The sequence below is a fragment of the Equus caballus genome, chromosome 11, assembly GCF_041296265.1.
Source record: "Equus caballus isolate H_3958 breed thoroughbred chromosome 11, TB-T2T, whole genome shotgun sequence".
NCBI lineage: Eukaryota > Metazoa > Chordata > Mammalia > Perissodactyla > Equidae > Equus > Equus caballus.
In genome coordinates, this window is record NC_091694.1 from 40,089,291 (window position 1) to 40,116,223 (window position 26,933).

General features: G+C 40.1%; 1 protein-coding gene across 2 annotated transcripts in view; it reads left to right on the plus strand.

The window, feature by feature from the left end:
- The window catches only part of MYO1D (myosin ID), a 319,245-nt gene that overhangs the window by 193,200 nt on the left and 99,112 nt on the right, over positions 1-26,933 (plus strand). For both annotated transcript variants that reach the window (XM_023653032.2, XM_023653034.2), the window contains exon 20: positions 8,664-8,777. In XM_023653032.2, coding sequence (XP_023508800.1) covers positions 8,664-8,777 — 114 coding nt within the window. The remainder of the gene's footprint in view (positions 1-8,663; positions 8,778-26,933) is intronic.

The window sequence follows — 26,933 nt, forward strand, 5'->3', positions numbered from 1 at the left end:
AAGAGACTGATTCCTGAGAAATAAGAAACAAATGAAGTGAGCCCCACATTTAGCCAGTTCACCTCCTTGAGACACTTTCTAGTCTGTGGCATGAGCAGGGGGAGCCAAGGCAGAGTTCAGTAGACTCCCTAATTGAAAAGACAGAGCCGAAGAGCTGGGCGCCACCACGGCAGCTAGAGTTTGCAGAGCAGCGTACCAGAGAAGAGGACACTGCACAGGGAGAACTCTGGAGATCTTCAGCAGGTTCATTTCAGGTATTCAGCTGAGTACTGCTCAGCACACGCGTGTGAGGAAGCTGCCCAAGGCAGGGGGGAGAAGCACCTGAAGGATTAGCAGTTAACAATGCCCAGTACTCACTCAGGGTTGCAAATAGTGCCTGTCCCCACCAGCCTGCTTGGAAAACCTCACAATTCATGGTGCATTGAGTAAGTCTACTGCCAAGAATCTTGGCCCCAGTGGAGGGGAATCATTAGCCCTTGATTAAACACTACCCTAATCCCACCCAACAAATCTTTAAAACACGACCCAAAAGAGTCAGACTGTTTCCAAGTAACCTAACAGCATCCCAAAACAGAGCTCAAAAATATTTATAGAAGTACAAAGTATCCAGACCCAGAAGATAAAATTCAGAATGCATAACATCCAATCAAAAATACCAGGCATGCAAAACAGCAGAAAACTACAGCCTATAATGAGAAGAAAAATCAGTCATTCAGACTGACCCAGAACTGATGTAGATTATGGAATTAACAGACAAGGTCATTAAAACAGTTATTGTGGATGTGTTATGGATAGAGATGAAAAGTACTGTGTCTGAGATTTTTCACTTGATGGAATTAATAGCAGTTTAGACATTGCAGAAGAAAGATCACTACACTTGAAGGTTTAGCAATAAAACTACTCAGAATGAAACACACAGAGAAAGGGGAAAGAAAGATGAAAAAAAGGGACAAAATATTAGGATACTGTGAGCCAACTTTAGGTGGCCTAGCATAAGTGCGTGTGGAGTCCCTGTAGGAGAGAGAGAAGGGGAAAAATTTTAAATATTTGAAAAAATAATGTTTGAAATTTTTCCAAATTTGATGAAAATTATAAACTCATGGACCCAAGAAATTCAACAAACGTCAAACACAAGAAAGCTGAAGAAAACTATACCAAGGCACAACTTGATCAAATTGCTTGAAACCAACGATAAAGAGAAAAAAGACACAGAGGAAAAAGAAGAGGATACATCATATTTCTTATCAGAAACCATACAAGTGAGAAGACAGTGGAGCAATGACTTTACAACTTCTTTTACTGAAAGAAAAAAACTATCAATCTAGAATTCCATACCCAGCAAATATATGTTTCAAAAAACTAAAGTAAAATAAAAACTTGTTCAGGCTTATCTGTAGATATGCACTACAAGAAATGTTAAAGGAAGTCCTTCAGGCAGAAGGAAAATGATACCAGATGGCACCATGGGCATACACCAAAGAATGGAGAGCAAGGGAGACAGTAGCTCTGTGGGTAAATAAAAACTATTTTTGTTATTATTTAAATCTCTTTAAAAGGTAATTGACTGAACACTGTACAGTGTTCATAGCAGCATTCTTCACAATGCTTAAAGGTGGAAACAACCCAAATGTCCATTGACAGATAAGTGATTAAAGAATATGTGTATCCATACAATAGAATACTATTCAACTGTAAAAAGGAGTGAAATACATGCTACAACATGGGTAAACCTTGAAGATATTGTCTACGTGAGTAGGACACAAAAGGACGAATAATTGTCTGATTCCACTTACATGGAGTATCTAGAATAGTCAAATTAATAGAGGCAGAAAGTAGAATAGTGGTTACCAGGGGCTTGGGGGAGGAGGCAATGGGGAATTATTATTTAATGGATATTAGTATTCAAACATTCTAAGGAAAAAAAGATCAACTCAATATGTTATAGACTTTTTAACAAAATAGAGAGCAGCTTGCTTTAAACTTAGAATGAAATAAACGTCACCAAGGAAACTTGCTGTCAGTATCTTGGGGTGCTTACCTAAGTGCAGAGTCTTATTCTGAACTCCTAGATCCAGAAGCTCTATTTTGAGTGTGCCTAGAATTGGCCAGACAGTCAAGAAATGACTTTTGCTAACCAGATTCATCCACCCGCAGAAAACAGTATAAGCCACAATGCCAGTTTGTGAATATAACAAAGGAATCTACCACATCTACAATCTAGGACGCTTCCTTTCCAGTATCAAGAGATCTAGGAAGTCAAATTAGTAATCAGAACAATGGATCAAAGAACGTTGGATGGTTTTCAGCATTATGTGGTCTACTATGGAAGAGCCTGGTGTCTCTGATTCTCTCTTTACAGTGATGACAATTTGATGTCTGACAGAATGTCTCTCCCTGCATCCCACTGGCTAAAAACAGAAAAATTCTTACTCATGCTCCTGTATTTCTAAGTTCAATGCAAATAATCCTTCTTTACACTATAGCTTAGACAGGGTCTTTAGAAACTTTTCAGTCCCAAGGACGTACTGAGGGAAACTTGGTATGGTTTCAGTAAAGCTCTCTTTATGCTTTGATTCTTTTTGAAACAGCCACTTTCCATTAATTACAGTTATAAAATGTCCTCTAAGGTGGGAGACTTCTGCAAATAGCTACTCTCACCCGTAATGTGTTTTCTCCTGGTCTAACTCTCCAGGGAAACTTCATCCAGGGAACCCCCCTGTGGTGCTAACTGAACTTAGAAACATCACCAAGTGTTCCAGCAAAAGCGAAATGAGAGAGCTTTTTCTTTGGCTGAGGATTCTGGCTTGGGTAATAAATGAAATAAGATGAGATCTTATACTGAGTCTGTGATCCATTTTTTCTATCACTTCATGAATTTGAGGAAGAAAAATAGTGTTCCTATGCCATAATTATTTTATTTGTTTGAATTTACAGATTTACCTATGTGTATAAAAATTTTTTCTTTGCGATTTTGATTTAGCTAAGTTATGCAGCTTAAAGCTTTTACTTTGTTACATGACGTCCTTCCCACTCACTTGATTCGTGTTTTAAGGATGATTTGAGCTGCTAAAACACAAGATAAAGGGGCCAGCCCAGTGGTGTAGTGGTTAAGTTCATGCACTCTGCCTTGCCAGCCTGGCGTTCGCAGGTTCAGATCCTGTGTGTGGACCTAGCACCACTCGTCAAGCCATGCTGTGGTGGCATCTCACATAAAATAGAGGAAGATTGGCGCAGATGTTAGCTCAGCAACAGTCTTCCCCAAGCCAGGAGAGGAAGATTTGTAACAGATGTTGGCTCAGGGCCAATCTTCCTCACAAAAGAATAAATAAAGCACAAGGTAAAGGTTTATGAACCGTTCTCTTTAGAAATTACATAGATACATAAAGAAGAATGTAATATTTCTAAACAGCACTTTGATAAAATTGCTACTTGGAAGTTTTCGTTTGTTGGTTTCCTGATTAACTCGTGGACATTATCATAAAAAAGACAATACTCTCCACTTTACTACCGTGACCTATTGTTTTTGACTCTTGTGTGACCTTGTAAAATTATGTGACCTTTTTTCTCATATTGTTTTGCAACACTCTCATATATTTCTCAATATGATTTCTCAAAAGATGAGGAGCACCACTTTTACTTGCTATTCACATTCCGTTTCAGATATTCTCTACTCTCCATATTCTAAGATGGAGACAAATGATTATTGTTCTCCAGCATGGGGTTACACAAACCAATGTTCGGTTGAATATTAATTTGTTTTTAAAAAGGGTTCCATAACTAACTGTATTTGGGAAATGCTGGGTTAAACAGTTAAACATACTTTTTAAGTGCAGAATTCTCAGAGCCTTTAATACAGTCGTGGGTTATGAATATCCTAGGGGAAGCTATGGTTTGCTGTGTTCCTCAAACCAACTTGACTTGGAACGCTTTCTTTCACAAAACGTCACGGAAAGCTAGTGTTGTGCGAGGCAGCTTAGAAAATCGCTGACGTAGAAGCTCTGCAGTCACTTGGTTTCAGGTCTTCTGACAAGAGCTCCTTTTCTTTTGTGGCAGAAACCCTCGCTGTATGAAGTAAATAATTAGTACCAAGAGTAATTATTTCACCCCATAGACTCTGTTTTACTCTTAATTACAGATACCATTTTCGTCAAGTTGACGACTGAAAAATGTGCTTTGATTCTAAAGGAAACGGTTAGAGAATGCACAGATTTCTAAAACTGAGGCAAAAGGGAGAAGACAGAATAAAATTCAAACTAAAAGTTGGATTTTAGTTTGTTCTAGTCTACCCCTCCTAATTTAGTTAGCTGTACATCCTACCAAAGGTAACAGTGTTTTCAAACTAATCTCTAACTTCTTTGCATCTTCAAAATAAGATCTTGGGAGCAGGGATGAGGGATATAAACATATCACAGATATGCCTTCTTTTCTGCTGAGAGGAGGGTTTCTAGCATTTTATGTTTTGTTTTGTTTTGCTTTCCTTTTTCCTCTAGTCACTGAGTACCATGACACTGTAGTTATTCAGAAATTTGTAGTGCTCGGTACCTTGATTTAAATATTACCCAAATCTAAAACTGAAACATCCTAATCAGCAAGTAATTAACTACTTATTTGTAAAATGTCCTGTGGTTAATTTTGTCTGTTAGGAAAAGATTTACCTGCAAATGTGGGGATCTCTGACTCTAAGAAAGTAGCCCTCTACAGAAGCAAGCACACGTGTGCATTTGCTCCCACTCCCATCATCTAGTTTTATTTTCTTTATATTTATCCTTATATGAAATTATTTTCACTTACTAGTGTTTATCTGTCTCAACCCCATCTACTAGTCTCAGATTCTTCTTATAACCAAGGGCTTCGTGTCATTCCTTTGTACATCAGCAGCAGCTTAAAAAGTGCTGGAAAATACACATTATAAATTCTGGAAAAAAATTTATCAAATTACTTAATTTGAGTAAATGCTTACCAGTATATGTATTTTTTTTTACTTAATAGGAGTCATGTTCTGGGTTTAAAAATGTAGAAAAAAATAAATTCAATCTCATTTTTAGATTTCTGATTATAAAAAGACACTTTTCTCAGTGAAATTGTGAGTCAAAAGATTTTATAAGAGTAGCTACTCCCAAGTAAAACAGTGTTGCAAATACAGACACGGATGAGTGTCTCCTGAATCCACTTGGGACAGCTTGTCTGGCCTGTCAGCCTTCTGTGTGAGTCTTGCAGTGATGGCTGGCTATGAAGGTCTTGCCCTCCAGAAACTTAGACTCGGAAGGGAAAACTAACCCATAGAAAAGACACTTGATGAGATAAAGGAATATGTATGAATAAATCTCAGCAGTTCCAACCAGAGAATAAATAATTCCAAGTCAGCAATCCATGTGCTTAAACAGTGCGTGCTATGTTAGGGAGATTTTTATTAGAGAGATAGCTTACTAACGAAGGGGCTTCCAGCTTCAGAAATAAAAAAGCAAGAAGTCTACAGTTCCTTTCTTTAGTGCAGAAATGAAGGTTTTCCAGAGCCAGACTGGGCAGTGGGGACTTAAGCCGTTGAGCAACTGTGCTCTCGTTTGCCGCTTGGGAAATTTTTTTCTTACGTTGCACAACCTGCCGAGTGTGCTGCAGCCATCTTTCATCTGCTCTCATCTGACAGTACCTGTCGTCAACTGATCAGCTCCTGTGGGGAAGGAGACTTCTTGAAATTATCCTGTGGAATTACAAGTGCTTTCAAAACCAACTGATCAGCAAGGAGGTAGTAAATGCTGCAGGTTGCCCACTTCTGTACTCGGGGTTGAGGTCCAAGAAAAAAGGCACCCTATGGTCACTGCCCTCCAGTAGCTTCCAGTCTAGCCGGAAGACAGAATTACTGTTCATGAAATAATAAGGCAATCAACAGAAATCTGCCCTGGATGTTGAAATTCTGCATTGTTTTTGTTTTCTTAATGCATTTGTATTGAGGTGTAATTCGTATGCAGGTAAATGCACAGATCTGAAGTGTACAGTTCAGTGAGTTTTGACTAGCGCATACACCCTCGTAAATCACAGCTCTATCAAGATTTGAACACTTCCGTCACCCTAGAAAGCTCTCATCCCCCTTCCCAGCCTAGCCCACCACCACCAAAGGCAACCACCGTTCTGATTTCTTTCACCATAGGTGAATTTTGCTGTTTCTTGACCTTTATTTAAAAAAAAGAAAAAAGAAAAGAAATCATGTTGTGAGATTTTTACTTTATTTTGATGTGAGTTTGTTAGTCTCATTTATAACTATTTGTTAACTTATGTGTAGCTCTTTTACAATGAGAGCAGCTTTTTTTATATACTTCCAATTTTAGGACGATCTGTATAACCTTTTATATTGGCTGAGTTAATTAGAGCTAGATCAGTGAGCATATAGTCAGTAGATTAATTATCACAAGATTAATAAGTAAAATCAACCTTTTTTGCCAAACATAGCTTCAACTGTAAGTTAAAAGCAGTGTTCTACACAACTGTTTTAGCAAGTATATTTTTTCATAACAAGCATCCATGGTCTAAAATTTACAAGTCAACTGTCTTTAAAATTATTAAAACTTTCCCATCATTAAATGAAAACTTCTGCCCTTTTGGTAGAGAGATGTAAGGAGTAACTCAACTTCAGAATAAGATGCAGACTAAGGATAGGTGTAAATTAATTGTCTTAGTATTTATAAGCATCAGCCTTGTTCCCTACCTTTCTTTCCCAACAAACAATAATGATGTATCCAGAGTTTTATATTAGCAAAATCGCTTAAGCCAATAGCCCCTCCTATTCTGCTTTAAAAGAAAAACTTTGTGCTTTCTGCTTTCAATGTTGATTTTTTTTGTTTTATTCTTAATTCTACAAATATCCTATATATTGAATCTACAGCTATGCAATAGAAGTTCAGAAAAAAGAGTGATCATTTTTTACTATAGCATTTTAAGAGGTTTTATAACAGAATGAGAACTTGAACAATATCTTGAAATATACATACATAAGAGAAAAAGGGAATAAAAAACATAAACATTTAAGAGAGTATAACATGAGGAAACCTATTGGACAGGATCAGAGCCCTTGAAGAAATGAAGTTAAATAAGTAGAATAATGGCAGATAGGAAGAAGGAGTCATAGAGTCTTAGTGGCAAGGGACCTTGGAGATCCCTACACTTCCTATTCAAAGCACTTACTGCCTGCTCATATGGCCCATTCTTTTTATAGACAGTAGTAATTATGAAATAATTATTTCTGCTATGGGCAACAGGAAGACACTACCCATTTATGAACACACAGACTTAAAAACCTACTGTCGTTATGCTTTAGGGAGTTTAATCTGAAATACAGCTACCCAAGGCATTAGGAAAGGGGCAGAATGAGTTGTTTCAAATAGGGGTTACATAAGCTTTATTGAGATATAATTCACTTATCATACAATTCACCATTTTGAAGTATACAACGCAGTGGCTTTTAGTACAGTCACAGAATTCTGCATCCATCACCACATTCTATTTTTGAACATTTTCATTAACCCAAAAAGAAACCCCATACCCGTTAGCTGTCATCTCCCTAAACCTCCCATCTCCCCCAGCCTTACACAAGCACTCATCTACTTTCTGTTTCTATAGATTTGCTTATTCTGGACATTTCATGTAAAGGGAATCATATAACGTGTGGTCCTTTGTGACTGGCTTCTTTTACTTAGAGTTCATCCATGTTATAGCATGTATCAATATTTCATTCTTTTTATTACCAGATTATATTCTATTTTATGGATATATTACATTGTATTTGTCCATTCACCACGTGATGGACATTTGGGTTGTTTCTACTTTTTAGCTGTTATGATTGATGCTGCTGTGAACATTTAGGCACAAGTTTTTGTGTGGATGTATTTTCAATCCCCTTGGATATATACCTGCAAGTGGAGTTTCTGAGTCATCCGGTAGTTCTGTGTTTAACCGTTTGAGGAACTGCCGAACTGTTTTCCAAAGTGACGGCATCATTTTATATTCCCACCAGTAGTGATGAGGGTTCCAGTTTCTCCACATCCTGGCCAACATTTGTTATTATCTCTTTTTTATTATTGTCACCCTTGTGGGTGTGAAGTGGTGTGTCATTCTGGTTCTGATTTACATTTCCCTGGTGGCTAATGATTGTCAAGGATTCTTTCATGTGCTTATTAGCCATTTGTATATCTTCTCTGGAGAAATGTCTATTCACAGTCTTTACCGATTTTTAAATTTTTTTGTCTTTTTATTACTGAGTTATATATTCTAGATACTACATATGTCATTTATTTTTTTATATATTCTAGATATAAGTCCCTTTTCAGATATATGATTTGCAACAATTTTCTCCTATGCAGTGGGTTTATGTTTTTATTCCCTTTATAGTGTTTGGGTTACATGTTTTTAGTCCTTTAATTCTTCTGTGTTTTTCTTGTTTTCCCTTTTAAATTGTAAAGTTCTGAAATTTACATTGTAAAATGCCATGAATCTGGAAACATCTACTCCTTTTAGATCTCTGTTGCATCCAGTAGAGTGGCCATACATGGTACACATCTATTAAAGAATTTATCTCCACAACCAGCCACCTCTGCCCCTAGGTGTTTTCCTGACAGATAATTTGATTTCATTCTTGATGAGATATTGTAGTTTATTGCTTTATTTTCTTACAGGTGAATCGATTTAGTAAGGTGGAAGACCGAGCAATTTTTGTCACTGATCGTCACCTGTATAAAATGGACCCCACTAAGCAGTACAAGGTGATGAAGACGATCCCCCTGTACAATGTAAGTGCTCTCTGCTTCTCTCTGAGTGAAGGATTCTTAACCTGGTGTTCATGGACCACTAGCGGGTCAATAGATTGATCACTAGAACTTTTGGGGGCTCAGGGAGCCCATGAATTTCTGAAATTTTATGCCAATCTTACGTTTCATACAACTGTACGGTTTTCTATAAGGAGGATCCAAAGCTTTCAATAGCTTAATGAAGGCACTTTTTTAAAAAGTGCAAAGACTTTGCATTCTACGTGACCCTTCTCTGTTCCTACTCCTATTCGCTGCTTAAATGTTGTAGCACGTAATATATTTTCTTATTTATTTTCATAAGGCTTGTTTTTATATAGAAATGGAATCAGGTAGAGAAACAGTAGAAAATTACTTTATGAAAACATTACCTCTCTTTTGAATGTAGAATTGATGCTGTTTCCGGAAGTTCTTTTCACCAATGTATTTCACCTCTGATCTAAACCCACACAGTTGTTCACTGTCTCCATGGGGTTTTCAAATTCTGTAATCATTCCTTATTTGAAATATGAAATTTAGTGGGTGTCTCTTCAAATCTCAATATGAGATTTAAAAAGAAATTTCTCCTGCTGTATGGGGTCTGCTTTATGAGTGACTGTTCTGATTCTTCAGAAAAATCCTACTGGACCACTGGATCTTTTCATGGGTCGGGTGGTTTTTCTCTGTCTGCTAGTTCTTGAAGAGAAAGCTCTGTGTTTGTCCACTAGTGGGATCTGTAAAGAGTATTATTTAAAGATTATTTTAACTCCTTTTAGTCGCTGCAAGAGAGAGTAGGAAACATACTGTTTTATAGTTTTATTTTGTTAAATCAGGGGTCGTGCTGGTTGTGAGGTACAAAGAAGGCAGACTATCCTGGCTTTGCTAAATGATTTAGAACATCACCCCAGGCCGATTGCCCTGATCGTGGGGTTGAGATTCATCTCCATTACACACTCCCCTCCCACACACACGCACACACACATACACCTATCTCCCTTTCAGTAGAGAGGCGAATGGATTGCAGCTAAGAAGAAAATGATATTCTAAGACATTCTTGATTATATATAGTCTTCTTAGCAAAGACTTGTAATCTTATATATCAATCACAGTTTAAGCCTAATAACCCTGCATTCTTAAAGTAGGAGATGAAGGAAGATAAGGGAGAAAATCAAATTTTGTCAAAGTCTAATGAAATGTGAAACCAAGCAAAAATAAATGGTGGTATGTTTTTTATTTCTTTTCCTTTCTTTCTATTAAGGGGAGGTCAATCAGGCACATGACATAAATTCAATAAATAAACAACTCTTTGAACTGAACCTATTTTCCCAAACTACCTTCCTTTTTCATGTTGACTGGTATAGATTTATAGTCAGTGTTCCCCTTTATCATCATCATCATCATTGTATCATTTAATATCACAAAAATTAATGATGTTTAACAATTGTAGTAAAGGTAAATCAATGTCAATAGGATGGATACACACTGTCACAGATGCTATCAGTACTCTACCATCTTTGCGCACACCAGCCTAACTTCCAAGAGCCAACATCTCTGTCAAAAGTCTACCCTCAGGCTGCCAGGACCCACTTTGCCCTCACACATAGAGGGCTGGAAATGCCCACCCACCCCCAGCCACCCAAATGACTAATGAGTGTGAGGATATAAATACTCCCACTCCATCACTCACTGGCCAGGTTAATTTCGAGATGCGTTTGACACCATTTCCTAGAGCTTCCCTGCAGGAATAAGCTGCAGGTGCCCATGGTGGTAGCTGGCTTAAAAATGGGCTCTGTTGGCACTTTCCGTTTCCTGAACCACCTCCCCACTCCCTTGCCAGTGTCCCTGCACCTCCCAAATCGATCCTGCATGCTCGTCAGCCTTTGTCTCAGGGTCTGCGTTTGCGAGGACTAAGTTTGGAGGAGTGGCTATACCTCTTAGAAGGGAGCAAAGTTGGATAAGGGACTTGCAATTGTATCTGTGAAAATCTTTTTAACTTGGAAGCAAGTATGGCAAAATATTAAGTCTAGATAATATAGACATCAGTATTTGTTATTTTATTCTTTATGCTTTTTGTGTGATTGAAATATTTTGAAGTTAAAAACAAAATTTAAGATAAGGAACCTTTAAAAAATGATAATTCTAATAATAGTGATGAAGAAGCTGGTAGGGGATAAAGGAGAATGATTTCAATTTTAACCAAGTTGAGTTTCAGCTATTGGTGAAACCTTACAAGTATGGATTCTGTAGATAATTAGAATTCTAATACTACAGAGGGGGGAAGAATTCAGCACTTAAGGACAAAAATTTAAGAGCACATCTATGTATAACTGGAGGCTGAAATTATGAGTCTAGAGAGAGAAAGGGGGCAGATTATTCAAGAACATCCGTGGTTAAATGATGGGAAAAAGAGAATCGCTGAAGGAAATGGAATAAAAAGGAAATCTCTTCTCTTTATAGTCCTCCATTTTCTCATCGCTCTTTAACGTGCTAAATGAGCTCTAATTTCCCTTTGGTTCCATAAGGTTATGAATTATTCTAGGAAAGAAAGGAACTATAGGAACACTGTGTTTCAGCATCAAATTGGAAGGCTTTCAGAAATAGGAGTACTCTATGGAAACATATAGCTAAGAGTCCCACACTTACCTCCTCTCATTCTCTACTTTTCATTTCTCCTTCTGCATTGGCTCCCTTCCTGTTTTGGTTGGGCTTTTCTGGCTCCAACGAACAGATTGTGGCCATATACTATCTTGAGTAGTGTTTTGTTTTGTTTTTAATAAGGAGACACATGGTAGTAAGAAAGAGGAATCTCATGGAAATCCAGGAAATGCTGCCATTCAAGTTTTAAGCAGTTCTAAGGGACCGTGTTATCCTGTAGCCCCACTCAGCAACATGAGTGCTTAGCGAGTCTAAGTTTCTGCCATTCTCTCAGTCTCTACTTCTCTTTGCGTGTCGTCTTACTAGCAATCACCTTTCTTGCCAGACAGCCTGGGCCAGTGCTGGGCTTAGGTCTAAATCAGCCAAGCCAACAAACCATTAGAGTTTCATCCTTCAGTAACATTGAACACAGTGTCTCAGATGAGGCCTTACCATGGCAACCAATTCTGCGTGATCCAAATTAGTACTTCACTTCCTTCTCGAGCACTTGCAAATTTATGCATAGTCTTTCCTGACTTTTCCTGGTATAGCATGGATAATTACTACATTTCATTTTGGGCATATTTGATCTCTTTCCTCTACAATTTTTGACTATCGTCCTTAGGCCCAAGGCACATTTGGACCTTGGTCAACTTGGACATGGTCACAGATCATGCTGAATGTTGGAGTGGGTCATTAGGTTTTCCCAGTGGGAAAGAAGCAATGGGAGAGAAGTGCTTCAAATAGGCCAGCTTCATCAGGCATCCTTCGGTCCTGGAACTCTTCCCCCTTAACCCCATTCCAATTGCCGTATCCCAGTCTTGGTCAAACAGGACTTAAATTGTACCATATATATGGTAATTTATGGTACATGTATGCATGTGTGTATGTTCCATTGGGGGGAGGGAAGTCCACAAATTTCAAGTTCATGTGTTACTTGTGAGACAATCTTTGTTCCATATTTTTTTAATTTATATAACATCACATGAAGCTGTTATCCTGTGGTCAACATTCTACTATGCTAGCATTATCCCTAAATTGTTTTTTAAATATACATATTCATCAGATTATTATCTGTTGTATTGTTCTGGCCAGTTTCTGTTAACTTAAAAGCAAAACACATTGCAGAATTAAAAATAAAATTTAAAGAGAACTAAAATTAAAATTAAAAGGAAAGAAAAAGAACAAACTCTAAAATAACTATTTTTCATTTTATGACTTAGAAATCTCCTTCCTCTTCCCCACTATTGCCCACTATCCACTCTCACCTTCATTCTAACAGGTCAAAGCAATATTCTTAGTACCATGTGTCGATAAAAAAATAGTCCTAGTCCTGTTTCTCTTTGGAAATGAGTATCTGGACTAGAACTTAATGTGTCTTTGCTGTTGTATTCATTTTTTGGTGACAGTATCCCATTAAAATAGTGATTTTCAAACTTTTTCATGAGTCTTAGGGTAACCTATGTAAAACTGAGATCGTTGGACTGGCAGACCTATTGACGTGTGCCACAGCCCCTACCAACCAGATCACAGTGTGTAGTGGTGTGGTGTATTTTTCTATTACCCTAAATTATATAGCTCAGGACACACTCAGGTCTCAGTTAATCCTTAACTACAAGAATCATCTCTCCACTCTCTGTCATTAATTGGTTTGTGTTCAGGAGATAGACTGGTCTTTACGTAAGCTTAAGTAAAAATATAATTAAAAGATAAATTTGGCGCTTTTTTTCCTTCCATTAGCAAAAATTATTCAATCAATTTATCATCAGTGGTTCTACTCACTCTTCACAGGAAAGAGAAAAATAGGAAATCATGGGAGGTTTTTGAGAATATTTTCAGTAAACACTGTTCTCATAAATGGCGTGGTCAAATAATTGTAAACAGCGATCTGAGAATGAAACATTGAAGTTACAGGTAAGCCCTTTCTTAGCCACAGAGTGACTTTCTGTGTACAGATACTGCACAGTTTGGATAGGGTTTTAGCCAACTGGAATCTGTTATTGTCAAATTAGTATCATCCCCCTTGTGTCACTGTGTACACTGTATTTGTGAGTTGTAATATCAAATTAAAGCATTCATTCCAATGCAGTTGCCAAAAATGGTTGAAATTTTTACAGAGGGTGGTGGGGTGAGAATTTGAATGTTTTGCAGAGCTGGGAGACTTGTGGTTGCTGTGGCTTGATATGGAGAACAGAGGCAAGAAGTAACCTACATAACTAGTAATGTTGTGTCCACAACTTTGATCACAACCTCTTTAACTCTGAGAATCATCCTGGAGATCTCTAAAAACTGGCGGAAAAGATTGCACCCCATGGCTGAGGCATGGTGCTTGAATCAATACACTTCTGCCATCGGAGTTCACGTGGACACTGGCTCACCCCCACCAGCATTCAGGCGCTGGTTGCCAGGATTGAGTTTAATTTGCGTAAACATAAAATCTGTTCACTGGTTTCAAGTGAGACCGCATAAACCGAAACATTTAACCTGACCTCAGCTGGAACTCGTCTTACTCTTTTGTTGGCGAGTTGTGTTAGCTTTGCCAGATGGGTTGGTTTGCAGAATGTTTGAATCTGCCCATGAATACTGTTTGATATAGTCCCTTTTTATCAGTGTGGGCTTGATGGCTAAGGAAGTAGCCAATTAATTACACAAATACCTCCTTTAGTTCTGTGGAGAATACGAAGCAAGCAGGGGAGAGAAAAGAGACAATTATCTGAACTGATGTGACTGTTTTATGGAGGTAAATGGATTGTAATTATGCCAGGCTTGGTACTTTATTACTCCATCTGACATGACTCGCTAGGAGGATATCATTTCATTTGGAAGATGGATTGTCCTTGTAATCTGTACAGGGGTGAACCCCGCTGACATCCATCGGCCACCAGCTCTGCTCCCCATCACTGTTTCTAAAGCGCCCTACTCTCATGGCAGTGTCCCAGGAGAAGGTGTTTCCATGGTAATCTCAATGGAGGCAGTCAGCTGACGTCTGGCACCGCCGGAGCTGGAGCTGGTGTTCGCCAGCCTTCTCCCCCTCTCTCACTCCTCCCTTGAGCCTTTAAACCATATTTATTAGTCCTCTTTAATGGAAAGTGTATGACCCCATAATGTGAGACACTGAGTGGCACTCAGGTTTATTTATTTATTTAGGTAATAAATTTACCTTCCTAATTAATTCTCAAGCAGGTCCCGGAAGCTGTATTATTTTGAACATCTTATGCAAACGTTTATATTTTTGTCTGTTATAACAAAGAGAGTTGCTTAGCAATAATAGATATTTGGAAACCTCTGTTCTTAGAAAAAAGTCATGTCTATTGAAGAATTTTTAAAGATACAGATGTTAAGGTTTCACTTTAATTTTTCAAGAATCTTTTCCTGCTCTGATGGATTTGGCAATGAAACAGTCTTTCTACTCTCTTTATAATTTTTTTTTAGCACTCAGTGATTTTATTATTGGACTTGAGTGAGCTGCATGGTTTTAAAATACTTCTAAGAAATGTGACGTCTAGCTATATTCTCTCTCTCTTTTTTTTTTAATAAGAGAGAAAAAGTCAGAATTTCAGAGTTACCCTCTGGATTGTTTTCCTGACATGTGTTTAGAAGTAAATGCCTTTTGTCATACCAGTTAGAGACCACTGCTTATTTTATTCAGTACTGAGCAAACCAATTTATAATGTCAAAAGTCAGTGCTTTGGGGCACAAGGTAAAGTCCATTTTCATCAATACTGTGCTTAGAAATTCAATTAGAAATGTAAAAGATGCGCCAAATCAGTATCTGAAAGCAACAATCGTTAGAGCCAATTTATTACTCCTTTAAAAAGCTGTCTCATTAAAGAAACACAAAGCCTTTTCAAAACTAAAGTATAAGAAAATTAGTACCACACCACCGTGTTTATCCAGAGGTCAGATTGCTGGAAACAAGATCCTCTTAAAACAAATCCTAAATGGAGGCGTATACATAGAAAGATCTCTCTGCCTTTGCAGAAATAGATGTCACTAAGCTGAGGCAATAGTAAGCTTCCTTTTACACACTTGTCTTCTCAGAGCTCTCTTCTGTGCAGTAAACATTTTTGAGGCCCTACTACGTGCTGTGCATCTGCCAGGCTCTAGCAGTGCAACAGTACATCACACAGTCTGCCCACAAGGCCTCACGGGCCATGGGAGAGGCAGAGAAGTGAGCCAGCCCATCCAGCACAGGCCCGTGGCAGCTGCACAGGTGCAGATGACAATGACACCTTTCTCTCAAGTGGAAACTGTTGCTCAGAAAGGGAAAGTAATCCACCTAAGGTCACAAAGCTCACAGGGAATGGAGCTGGGCCTCATACCTGTTTGACCCTGGAGCCCTTGGAAGCCCAATGGCAAAGACTACCACCACCTCCCTTTTATGATGAATAACACATAAAACTAAAATCCTACTTGAAGAAGAGGAAAGAAATAAGAGACTAACATTTGTCGTGTGTCTGATGCGAGGCATTTATTAGGCGATTTAAATATGCTATATCTCCATCTTTATAAGAATCTTGTATAGGAAGTTAAGTACCATTTTATAAATGAAGAAACCAATTCTCAGAGAAGTTGGTCACTCATGCAGGATTTCAATAGATTTTTCGGACACCAAAGCCCAAGTGAACCACAAAACTAGGCATCTTCTGGCTTAGCTGCCTATAGTGCTCTCTCTCCCGCTTCCCTTATGTCTTTATGTTAGCCTTTCTTATAATAATAATTGCTTTCTAAAATATTTCGTCTTAGCCTTTTAAGGATAAGTGACTTGTAGGCCCTGTGGATCCTGCAGGAAACTACATAATTGAGACTAGAGCTTGTGCACTGGCTGTGTTCTGCATGTCAGGGGCTTTCAAGGTATGGTCCATTAGGAAACAAAAAAGAAAAGGAAAATCTTCTGCTTCATTTCTGTTGGAAAGAAAAAAACTCAGCACCTTTCATGAGAGCTGCCACATTGTGCTTCTATTTGCACAGCTGTTTCTCTGTTAACTGCAGTCCTGCCTTTTCCAGGAAGAACATGTAGGAAAAGGTGCTACAGTCTCAGGCAGGCCAGAAAAAAATACAGTTCTGTCACCACCAACCTGATACTTAGATTTGAATTTGATTCTATTTAGTTTCCACTTTTAAAGCCCAAATCAAAAAATGTTGGTCTCTTCCAGTTCACGGGTTCTTAACCTTGGCTGCACATTGGAATAGCCTGGGAGTTTTAAAAAATTCCATTCTCCAGGCCACACCCCAGACCAGTGAAATCAAATCTCTGCAGGTAGACCCAGGCAGCAGATGTGATAAAGCCCCCTAGGTGAGTGCAGCGTGCAGCCAGGGATGAGGACCACTGATCTAATCATTCTGTCCCCAAATGTGTTGTCTTTTGTTGTTCTGGCTGTTTCTTGGAAACATTTGTCAAAAGTTGGACTTGCCCCAATATTCACTTCTGCTATTAGGTTTTTTTCCTCATCTATATGTGTGTGTGTGTGTGCGCGTGCTCACACACAGGACAGAAGGACAGACAGACAGAGACAAGGCAGGAGGGAGAGAAGGAGAGAGAGTGTGTGTGTTTTTGTGGAAAGCCTTGTGATCTCGTGATCTGTATCAAAAATTAAGTCTTCTTTACGGGACCGATTTTGGTTTCATGTTTGAGGACTGCCTAATTGGAAGATTTTCTTTAAACAAGAGTAGGATGAGATAATAAAATCAGGGGCCAGCCCTGTGGCCGAGTGGTTAAGTTCGCGGGCTCTGCTGCGGCAGCCCAGGGTTTCGCCAGTTCGAATCCTGGGCGCGGACATGGCACCACTCATCAGGCCACACTGAGGCGGCGTCCCACCTGCCACAACTAGAAGGACCCACAGCTACAAATACACAACTATGTATTGGGGGGCTTTGGGGAGAAAAAGGAAAAATTTTTTAAAAATCTTAAAAAAAAAGATAATAAAATCACCTTATATTTGATGACTTTCATCCCTTATAATGGACATCTGCATCCATTGTCTCCCTTGACTCCCCCCTATCACTTGGAGGCAACCTACACTGGTCCTGAACTCATATGTATTAAATGAGCTTGTTTGTTTGTTATGGGTGAAATCGAGCAAACTTTCTTTACATTGAATTGTTATAATGAAATTCCCGTACTGTACAAGAAGAATCTGATTTTCTAATATAACAGACATAAAAAAAGGTTTCATTTTATTGGAATTATATCTAAATAAAGACATCTTTACAATGCACCAGGAGTGAGGGTATGTCTGGCAGGGTAAGTAAAGTCAACGAGTTGAGGATCTTCTCTCCTGACTTTGCTCAACGGCTTCTTTGATTTCTGTGGACGGAAGATCTTGCTGCTTAGGAAGCCCCTCCAATGCCTTCCCTTACTCCCCTGCTCCTCCGTGCCCTTACCCTTTCACAAGACTTGTTGAGTTGTAAAAGTATCTTATATTGCATTTAAAGACCATTATACTGTAAACGGTAAAGAACAAGAGAGAAATCACATCCCAGTGGTGTCTGGCAAATACAGGTGGTAGGATATATGGAAGCATATGGGTGGTTGTTGAATTCGTGCCCCATTTTAACAATAGCACCCACCTCAGTGGAGTATTGAAGACTGAAATGAGATGCATGTTAACAAGCTGAAATAATGCCTGTAAAGTCCTTAGCATAGTTCTTGTCACGTAGTAAAATGCTCACTAAATAGAAGCTGCTCTTAACCCGCGTGCAGACTGGCAGTCCCATGCGTGCAGAAACCAGAGGAGTAGGACGAAGGCAGCCCTCAGCAACCTCACTGTTTATTCATTCCTCTTGCTTTCCATTCTGCCTAGAGTGCTCTCCTAGATACTTGCATGATTTTCTTTCTTCATTCAGGTCTCTGCCCAAAATAACCTCAAAAAGTTTGTCTAGAATGACCCATCCGATCCCTCTCTGTGCCTTTGTACTGCTACTTTATTCCTCTTCATAGACCGTGTCACCACCTGTCACATTGTACAGTTGTCTACCCTCTGGCTGCCCCGTACTCCCCAGTAGAACATAGACCCTGTGAGAGAAGGGTCGTGGACTCTCTTATTCCAGGACACTGCCTGCCATATGGTAGGTGCTCAATAAATGGGTGTTGATGAATGAGTTGCAGGGGTCACGACTGGAGGTAGGGAAAGCAGTTGAGACTGCTGCTGTAATCCTGTCAAGAAATTACAGAGGGGCTGAACTCAAGTAAGGACAGTCCAGAGGGGTTAAGGGGGCCAGATTCAAGAGTTCTTAAAGTGGTGGAAATAACAGACCATAGGCATTGAGGAGAGAAAAGGCTCTAGGCTCACAGGTTTCTTTCTTGGATGACTTGGGTAGACAGCAGTGCTGGTTACTCACCAAGATGGGAAATGTAGGGGGAAAGCAGGGATGTGTTAGGAGAGCGTGGAAATAAGTTCAGTCCTAAATGGGTTTCATTTGAAGTGTCTGAGGAACGAAAAATGGAAATGCCCAATGACAGTTGACTTTCTGAAGAACAATCCAAAAAGGAGACATAGATTTGGAAGCCATTAATGTGTGGTAGCTGAAACCAGAGAGTGCTGAGAGCATCCAGAGAATGTGAGGAGAGAACATGGAAATTCCCTGGAAGGTGACCAATAAGAATAAGGCTTTTAAGGCTGTGATCTCGGGCTTGGCTGTGCTAGAGAGGGACACATGGGAGCCTCCGGAGTCTCCTGAGCAGAGAGAGCGCTTTGACCTCATCTATACCTTTTACTCTCATTGTGTCCCACACATTGAATAGATTTTGATCATTGACTCTCTACTGTGCTACGATGGCAGTATGCTAGGGGAATAAAGATGAGAAAGACACAGCCTCTGCTTGTTGCCTAGTGGGTGAGGCAAATAGACAGAGAAATCATCACAGTACAACTTATTTAAATGTTCAAACAAAGATAAGCCTAAATCGTGTGGAGAACGGCTAGAAATGGCTTCTCAGACAAGGAAAAGTTTCCGGGATTCATAAGTACGTGCAAACTCTTGTGCATTTTTCTGCCCTGGGCACCTGTGGCGTTTTTTCAAATTCTTATAGGGTTGTGTGAACTACTACTTTTGGCAATGCAGAGCAACAGATTTTAAGTGGCATGATGAGGTTTGTTTTTTAGGAAGCTAATTCTGACAGCGTTACAAAATCTGGACTGAAATGGGAAGAGGCTGGTGCAGTAATTACCATTTCAGGGACTCTTGGAGTAGTCTCAGCAGATACAGTGGCACCAGAGATAGAAGAGACAAGCTGAAGAGGTTTCTGAGTTATTCTTAATTAAAGTTAGCATTTTTAAAAATACTTTCTACGTGTCAGGCACCAGTGTGATTTTGTACATGTATTGAGATGATTTTTTCATCCTTCCTGTGAGGCAGGTAGTGTTACTGACCCCATTTTAAGGTGAAGAAACTGAGGCACAGCGCACTGATAAGGCTTACCCAGGACATAAGGATCTGAGCATGGCCAGCCTGGCTCCGGAGTCTGTGCTCTTTGGCTGTCCTATGCTGCCTCCCAGCTGAGAGTGGACAAGTGGGGGCAACTGAGGAGTACTTCTCTTTTGGGCTTGGGACCAGGTGTGACGGGTGGCACTTAATTGAATAGGCCCCTGAGAAAGAGAGTAGTTAGGGCAAGGTGATGGGTTTCATTTTGACCAGGTCAAATATCCGGGTCTTCCCGGGGACCCCGTCTGTGCTTTCCCTAGGAGGGCAGAAATACCCATGTGGAGCTCCAGAGAGCGGTCTAAGCTTGACGTTCACATTTGAGAATTGCCAGTATTTTAAAGAGAGGGAAATTTGCAGCCCCTTCTCCCCAAACAAAGCTTGTGTTGTCCACGCATGCGATGTGTGCCTCCTACCTCCTGCACTGCATCGTAAACTCCCTAAGGAAAAAACTACAGTTTCTACCTCGTTTGCATGCAGAATCTGGAATCCAGAGTTGGAACTTCCACTTCTGGACAAGATGGAATAGATGCATTTCTCCCTAACCCTCTCACTAATACAGCTAAAAACCCTGGACATTACATTATAAAACAAACCTAAGAAGAATGTGAAAAGGGGAGAGAAGGTTGACTAGCTAGGGACCTTAGAACTTGAGAAGCAACACAGCAGTGAGTTCCCTGGGTTTTCTTTTTGCCTCCTGTATATCCCGGACTGGGTGCTGGAGAAGCCCCTAGTCCAGAAACGTCAATGAGTGAGGACAGGAACAGCTTGCTCTCCCTCGCCAAAGGACCAGGAAACAGGCAGCCTAGCAAAACAGAAACCTTTTTGACAATAAACACTCTTCTACAGAAAAGCACCAGCGGGAGGAGGAGGAGGGGAGTAAAAAATTGCAGGCCCCCCTCAACTCACATTGACAAAGGCCTAGTGGAAAGTGTAGACCTCTATCCTTACCTGGCAGTAAAGAGGCGCCCCTCCCCATGCTCCCTGGGGTGGTGTCGAAGGGGTCCAAAGGGCAGCCTGGACTTGCGCCCCCACCAAGGGGAAGGTAGGTGCCCCTTCCGCTCCCCTCCGGCAATAAAGCATTGTTGCTCCCTTCCCCCACTGGTCCATTTTTAGCAGAAGAGCCTGGTAAAATAGAAGATTTAAATTAGATCCAGAGTCTGATAAGAATACCAAAATGACCAGGATATGATAAAAAAATCACTCATCATCCCTGAAACAGAGAAGTACTGGTGCACATGGGTTCACCTCGTTGACGAATACCGGATAAGGAAAGTAAACCCAAAATTTTGAGTGAATCATCTTTTTGCATTGAGAGGGTCACTAGTTTGTAAGCGAAAAAAAAATTCAGTTAAAAGACCAATAAGGAAAGCAACTTAAGTTATTTTAGGAGAAAGAAAAAGATAAATTTAAAATGGATAGTATAAAACTTGATTCAATTAGTAAAACAGTTAGCTTTGTAAAATAATAATTTGCCTATCTAGGACCTAATTATTTCATAGTTTTACCTAAATCAATGGTTGTGTGCAATTAGAATCATGTGGGGAGCTTTAAAAACTATAGATGCCCAGCCTGATCCCAGACTATATAAATCAGAGTACCCCCGGTTATTCTAATACACAGCCAGGGTTGACAGCCATCGGCCTAAATGAACCATGGGCGACAAACAGAATATAAGTGGGAGGATTTTATACCTTCTGAATAGTCAAAATAGACATGACAGAGTTTGTGCACTACACTTTGCGTGCTCTTTCTCTTGGGCCGTTTGTCTTGCTTCGTGCACCCTTGTGGTGAATCTGATTACCTTTTCCCAAGCCCACAACGATAAATCTGAAGCCGTAATTAAAAGGGAGTCAGTCTCTTACAGGCAGGCATATTGATAGTTGCAGTAAATGAAAATTGAAAGTACAGGAAGACTCAGAGGATATTTAGTTCAATGCCACTAGGTGGCTTGGTGTTAAAAACTTGTTGAAGTGATTTCTTGAGCTATTTCTTCAGAGTGGTGTTTTTGGGATTAAAAATTCAATTTTTTATGAAACTACTGAATTCGAGGTTGCAAGACAAACCCAGCAACTCAAACTGCCAGATAGTCTCAGAGAGAGACCTCCAATAGGCCTGAGATTTTTAGCAAAAAGAAAACAATTAGCCATTTTGCTGATACTCATGAACTGGTAGATTCTACCCACTTTTCTAGTAAGGAATTTGACCAATTTAATCTAAATATGAAAAAGCCAAATTTTCATGCCACACATAAGGTACTTGCAACAAAAGGAAAAAATGATTCAAGCATTTAAATTAACGGAGGAGGGTCTGGCAGGCCCAGCTTCTGTGTGACACTCTCAAATTTGTGTTTAATTTTGTAAAGTGAGAAGTTCATTTGCAATGAGAACATGATCTAGGTTGTACACTTTCTTCTTGATGTCGCCCTTAATCCCTGTCAGGATGTGGAATCGTTTGGGAGAAACTGAAGTTGAACGTGGAGATGTCTTTTATTGGGTGCAGTTGGATGGACTGGTATTGGAAACTTACTTAAGAGTTTGACTGAGTTGCTTTCATCAAGCTGTTAAAATTAAGGGTTAAAAGCCCTTTTCAATCAAAGATGTATAAATTTAGCCCTTTAGTCAGTTGATTACAGTTATTCTCATTGACCTGAATGATATTGATCAATAGTACTGGGCTCATAACCAGGCGCTTGTGTACAAAGTCGATTGCACTGGCTTTAAGACGATTTTTTTGTTACTGCTCACAGTCTGTGTTTTGTATAATAGGTTTTATTTTACCTTAGAAGGTCTCGTGGTTTACATATACTGGCATGATTTTTAGAGCACATGACCCGGGAGCTACAGTCATATGAACTCCAGGAACCCTGAGGATGCAGCACATTTACTAACTAACGTTCACCATGACAACTCTGAATCCTTAAGAAAGTACAAGAATAATTTTATTATGTTTAATGAAGCTGGAAAACATTTCCAAAATATAGTGCTTTCTTAAGCGTTCTTCTAACATGGTAAAAATTTTTTTTTAATTGTTGAAAGTGGTATTTGTTTATAAAGGAATAAACTCTTAGTTATCCCAAACTATGCATTCTTTCCTTGATGCATTTATAAAACTAAGATTTTTTTCTATTTTCTGGTCACTTTTGCTACATAACAGTTACCCCAAATTTAAAACCACAACCATCCATTATGGTCGTGAGTTCTTTAGGTCAGGAATTTGGAAAGGGCAGAGCCGATGGCTTGTCTCCAGGCTTGTCTCTGCTCTCCAGTGTCTGAGGAAGGCTGGAGGTGACACAAGCACTGGGGGCTGGAGTCCTTTGAAGGCTCATGCACTCAGATGACTGAAGCTGGGCTGGCAGGACCTAAAGACTGCTGACTGGAGAGCCTTGTGAAGCCTTTTGGAAATGCTTGGCTTCCTCTCAACATGGGGGCCTCAGGGTAGTCAGACTTCTTACGAAGTTGCTTTGTGCTCAGGGCATGAGTGTCCCAGGGAACAAGGCAGAAGCTGCATCCCCTTTTATATAACCTCAGAAGTCACACAGCATCACTTCTGTTGCATTTTAGTGGTTAAAAAACAAGTTTATGGTCAGCGTAGGTTCAAACGGAGGGGACGTAGACCTCAATCTCTCAGTGGAAAGAGCGTCAAAGTATTCGTGTACATGTTTTAAATGCTCCACAGTATGCCCTTGGTCAAAAATTATTTACATTGTTCTGACGTTCAAAATGCACTCATCCCCTCCTGAGATGCCCCAAAGTCTCATCCCCTTATGGCATCAGATTCAGGGTTGAGGTCCAGGATCTCATCATCTAAGTCAGTTCAGTTGCAGGTCCTCAACTCGAGTTCCTTCAATCTGAAGGCCTGTGAACTTCAGGTCTTTAAAAGGACAAGTTATCTGCCCCACATACCCAACATACAATGGTGGTACAGGCATGGGATACCTCAAGAGACACTCCCTGTTCCAAGAGATGAGGAATGGGAGGCACATAACAGTCACTGGCCACCTGGGTTTGCAACTAAGTAGCCTTCTTAGATTGCTTTCTGCCCACCAAGGTTGGGAGTCAAAAAGCCTCCTCACATTTTGTAACATCTCTCTCCCCTTCGGTCCAACCTGATACAATTCCTTTGAAATCTTGGTGGATTTACTATGCATCGATTTATAATCCACTTCACTAGACAAAAACCACGCCAATAAATTTCTACAAGATAAACTCTCCTGTACTTTGGGCTCCTTGTGAGCTACTGTGGGACAAGGCCCTAAGAGTCTTAGGAGCCCTATTGTTTAACAGAGAAAATTTGTAAGGCATGCTCTGAAGATCTTTAGGTAGCCCCTAGTCTGTCTGGAAGGTTCTATGAAGCACTGCTTTAGATCTTTCTGAAGTTTTGACAAAGGATTTTACAATCTCACTCTGTATTTGATCATTGCCCTGAAACCATTTCTTAATTAGAGACTCATTTGCCATCTGGAGAAGCTGGGAATAAGAAACGGTTTTATTTTCAAACCCAGAAAGTGCAGGCTTCTTTATATTTCCTCTAAATTTTGCACGAAATCTGAATAGTTCCTTATTAAGATCATCTCTCTCCTGTCACGTTTTTTCGTAGACAGCAAGAAGAACCAGATGGTACTTTCAGTATTCTGTCTAGAAATCCTCATCTGGATCACTGAATTTGTTAGGTACATTTTCTATTCTCTACTGTCCCATAGACAACAGTGTTGTCAAATTTTCTGCCACATCTTAAAAGGGTCCCTTTCCTCCAGTTTGAAATAATACATTCCTCGCTTTCCTTCAGGCCCTCACTGACGCCTCCTTGAAGCCCGTTGTGATTCCACCACCAGTCTCCTCAAGGCTCTTCCAGCCTCCACCCACTTCCCAAAGCCAGTGCCAAGGGTTTTAGGATTGTGTCACAGTTGCACCTCACTCCTTCCAGATTTTTGTTCCACTTACTGTTGCTGTATATCAGCCACCCCAGGCTTAGTGGAGTAAGACAACCACCATCTTATTACGTTCATGGAGTCCATTGGTCAGGGATGTGGAAGGGCACAGTGGCGCCAGTTTGCCTCTGCTCCACAGTGTCTAGGGCTTTGGCTGGGAAGACTCTAAGTCTGGGGTTGGTCGCTGGAACCCTCATACAGTCACTTGTCTGCTACCAGGGCTGCAGGGACTTGACCCAGGACTGCTGACCGGAGCATCAACATCTGACCTCTCTGAGAGGCTTGGGTTCGTCACAGCATAGCGACCACAGAACAGTCAGCCCTCTTACGTAGCGGCTCAGGGCACACGCACTTCATTGCTTTCAAGTGATGGTTGTTTGCAAAGGGATAGCACTCTCAGTTATGTCAGACTGCGTTATTTCCATGACAAACCTGCACAGTTAAGATTTCTGATTTATAGCTAGTTGGGCCAAGGAGACAGGGAGAAAAGGAGAAAAATGAGGGAAAAATAAGGAGAAGGGAGATTGGGAGAGAGATGAACAGAGAATAGACAGACAAAGCGAGAAATCAAGTCACCAAGCGTCCTGCAAAAAGTCAGAGCATCTACCAAGTTTCTATGGAGAACAGAATGAACAGAATGTTGTCCATCGCTGAGCGCCAAATCAGTTTGCTAATTGAGATCAAAAGAGCATAAATATTACAACTGTGCCATCGAACCACAGAACTGAAGTAGAGAATAGTAAATCCAAAAGGCCAAGTGTATCTATCAAAATACAAGCAGATACTTGAAGAAATTAAGTGATCACTACAATTTTATGAAAGCTCTTTGTGTGTTAGGCACGTCTTTGGTCAGATGGAAAAGACTCAAGTTAATGAAGTCTCTTGGAGGCGAAGGTAGAGTCCTGACCGCGGAAGAAAGATCTTCCCGCTCAAGAAGACTGTGGAGTAGCTGCTTACTGGGAGTAAGTCTGGGAAAAAGAGGCCCCAGAGTGGAAATCAGACATGAAGCATTATTTAGAAAGGCGTCCGTTCTCCTCCCTAGTTAGTCCTTGATGATTTTAAAGGAGTTGATCATCATTTTAAAAGATTCATTCTTTTTAGAACAGCAAGAGCTCAAGGGCGCATGGCCTATTACACTATTAGAGTCTTTTGTCATAAAATGTCAGAGCCTTTTCTTGTGATTCACACATTCTCCAGAAACCTTTAGCTTCTTGAAATTATTGTTTGGGATTCTGGAATTTACAGCTAGCATTTTGAGGGCCCACAATTTTCACTGACAAAGCATGTATGCTCACACAGAAAGGCAGTGACATAAAAATGCAGTCGGGGGGGCCGGCCTGGTGGCACAGCGGTTGGGTGCACACGTTCCACTTCGGTGGCCCGGGATTTGCTGGTTCAGATCCCAGGTGTGGACATGGCACCGCTTGGCAAGCCATGCTGTGGTAGGCATCCCACATGTAAAGTGGAGGAGGATGAGCGCAGATGTTAGCTCAGGGCCAGTCTTCCTCAGCAAAAAGAGGAGGATTGGCAGCAGCTAGGTCAGGGCTAATCTTCCTCAAAAAAAAAAAAAAATGCAGTCAGGGAATTAAAGAGGAATATGAAGCAAAAAGGAGAGCAAGCAAAATGAGATGCAGTTACAGTGGACTTCAGGGGAGTGTCAGCCCTGGCCTCTGCCCTGTTGTCATATGATACCTCCAGACGCCATTTCACAACTGTAGACATGTCCCTGGTGTTGGTTCTTGCCCTACAAAGTGAGAATGGATCCAATCCAACGACTCCGAGTTTATAGACTCCACGTAAGGTTTTTAAAAAATTATCGAAAACTGGAAATTGGAAACCAAGAATTATCTGTTCAGCAAGAGAAACCAATGAAGTTAAATTCTATCACGAGGAATCTTACTGTAGGAAGACTATATAGGCAACCAAAAATAATTTAAATTCCAAACCATCTATTTCAAGCAATTTTGAATAAAGCTATATTCTATTTTTGTGGGTTTCAATAGTTCCTTTAAGATCACCATTATAGCATTGGACTGATTTGTCACGTTCAAAGATTAACTATTTTCTTTGTAAAATTCTCATAATCCTAATGGCACAACCCATGAAAACAGAAAGGATGAAGAGAAAAATCGGTATTTTGTGAGTTTGTTCTTGCTACAGTGAACCCCTGGATTTCT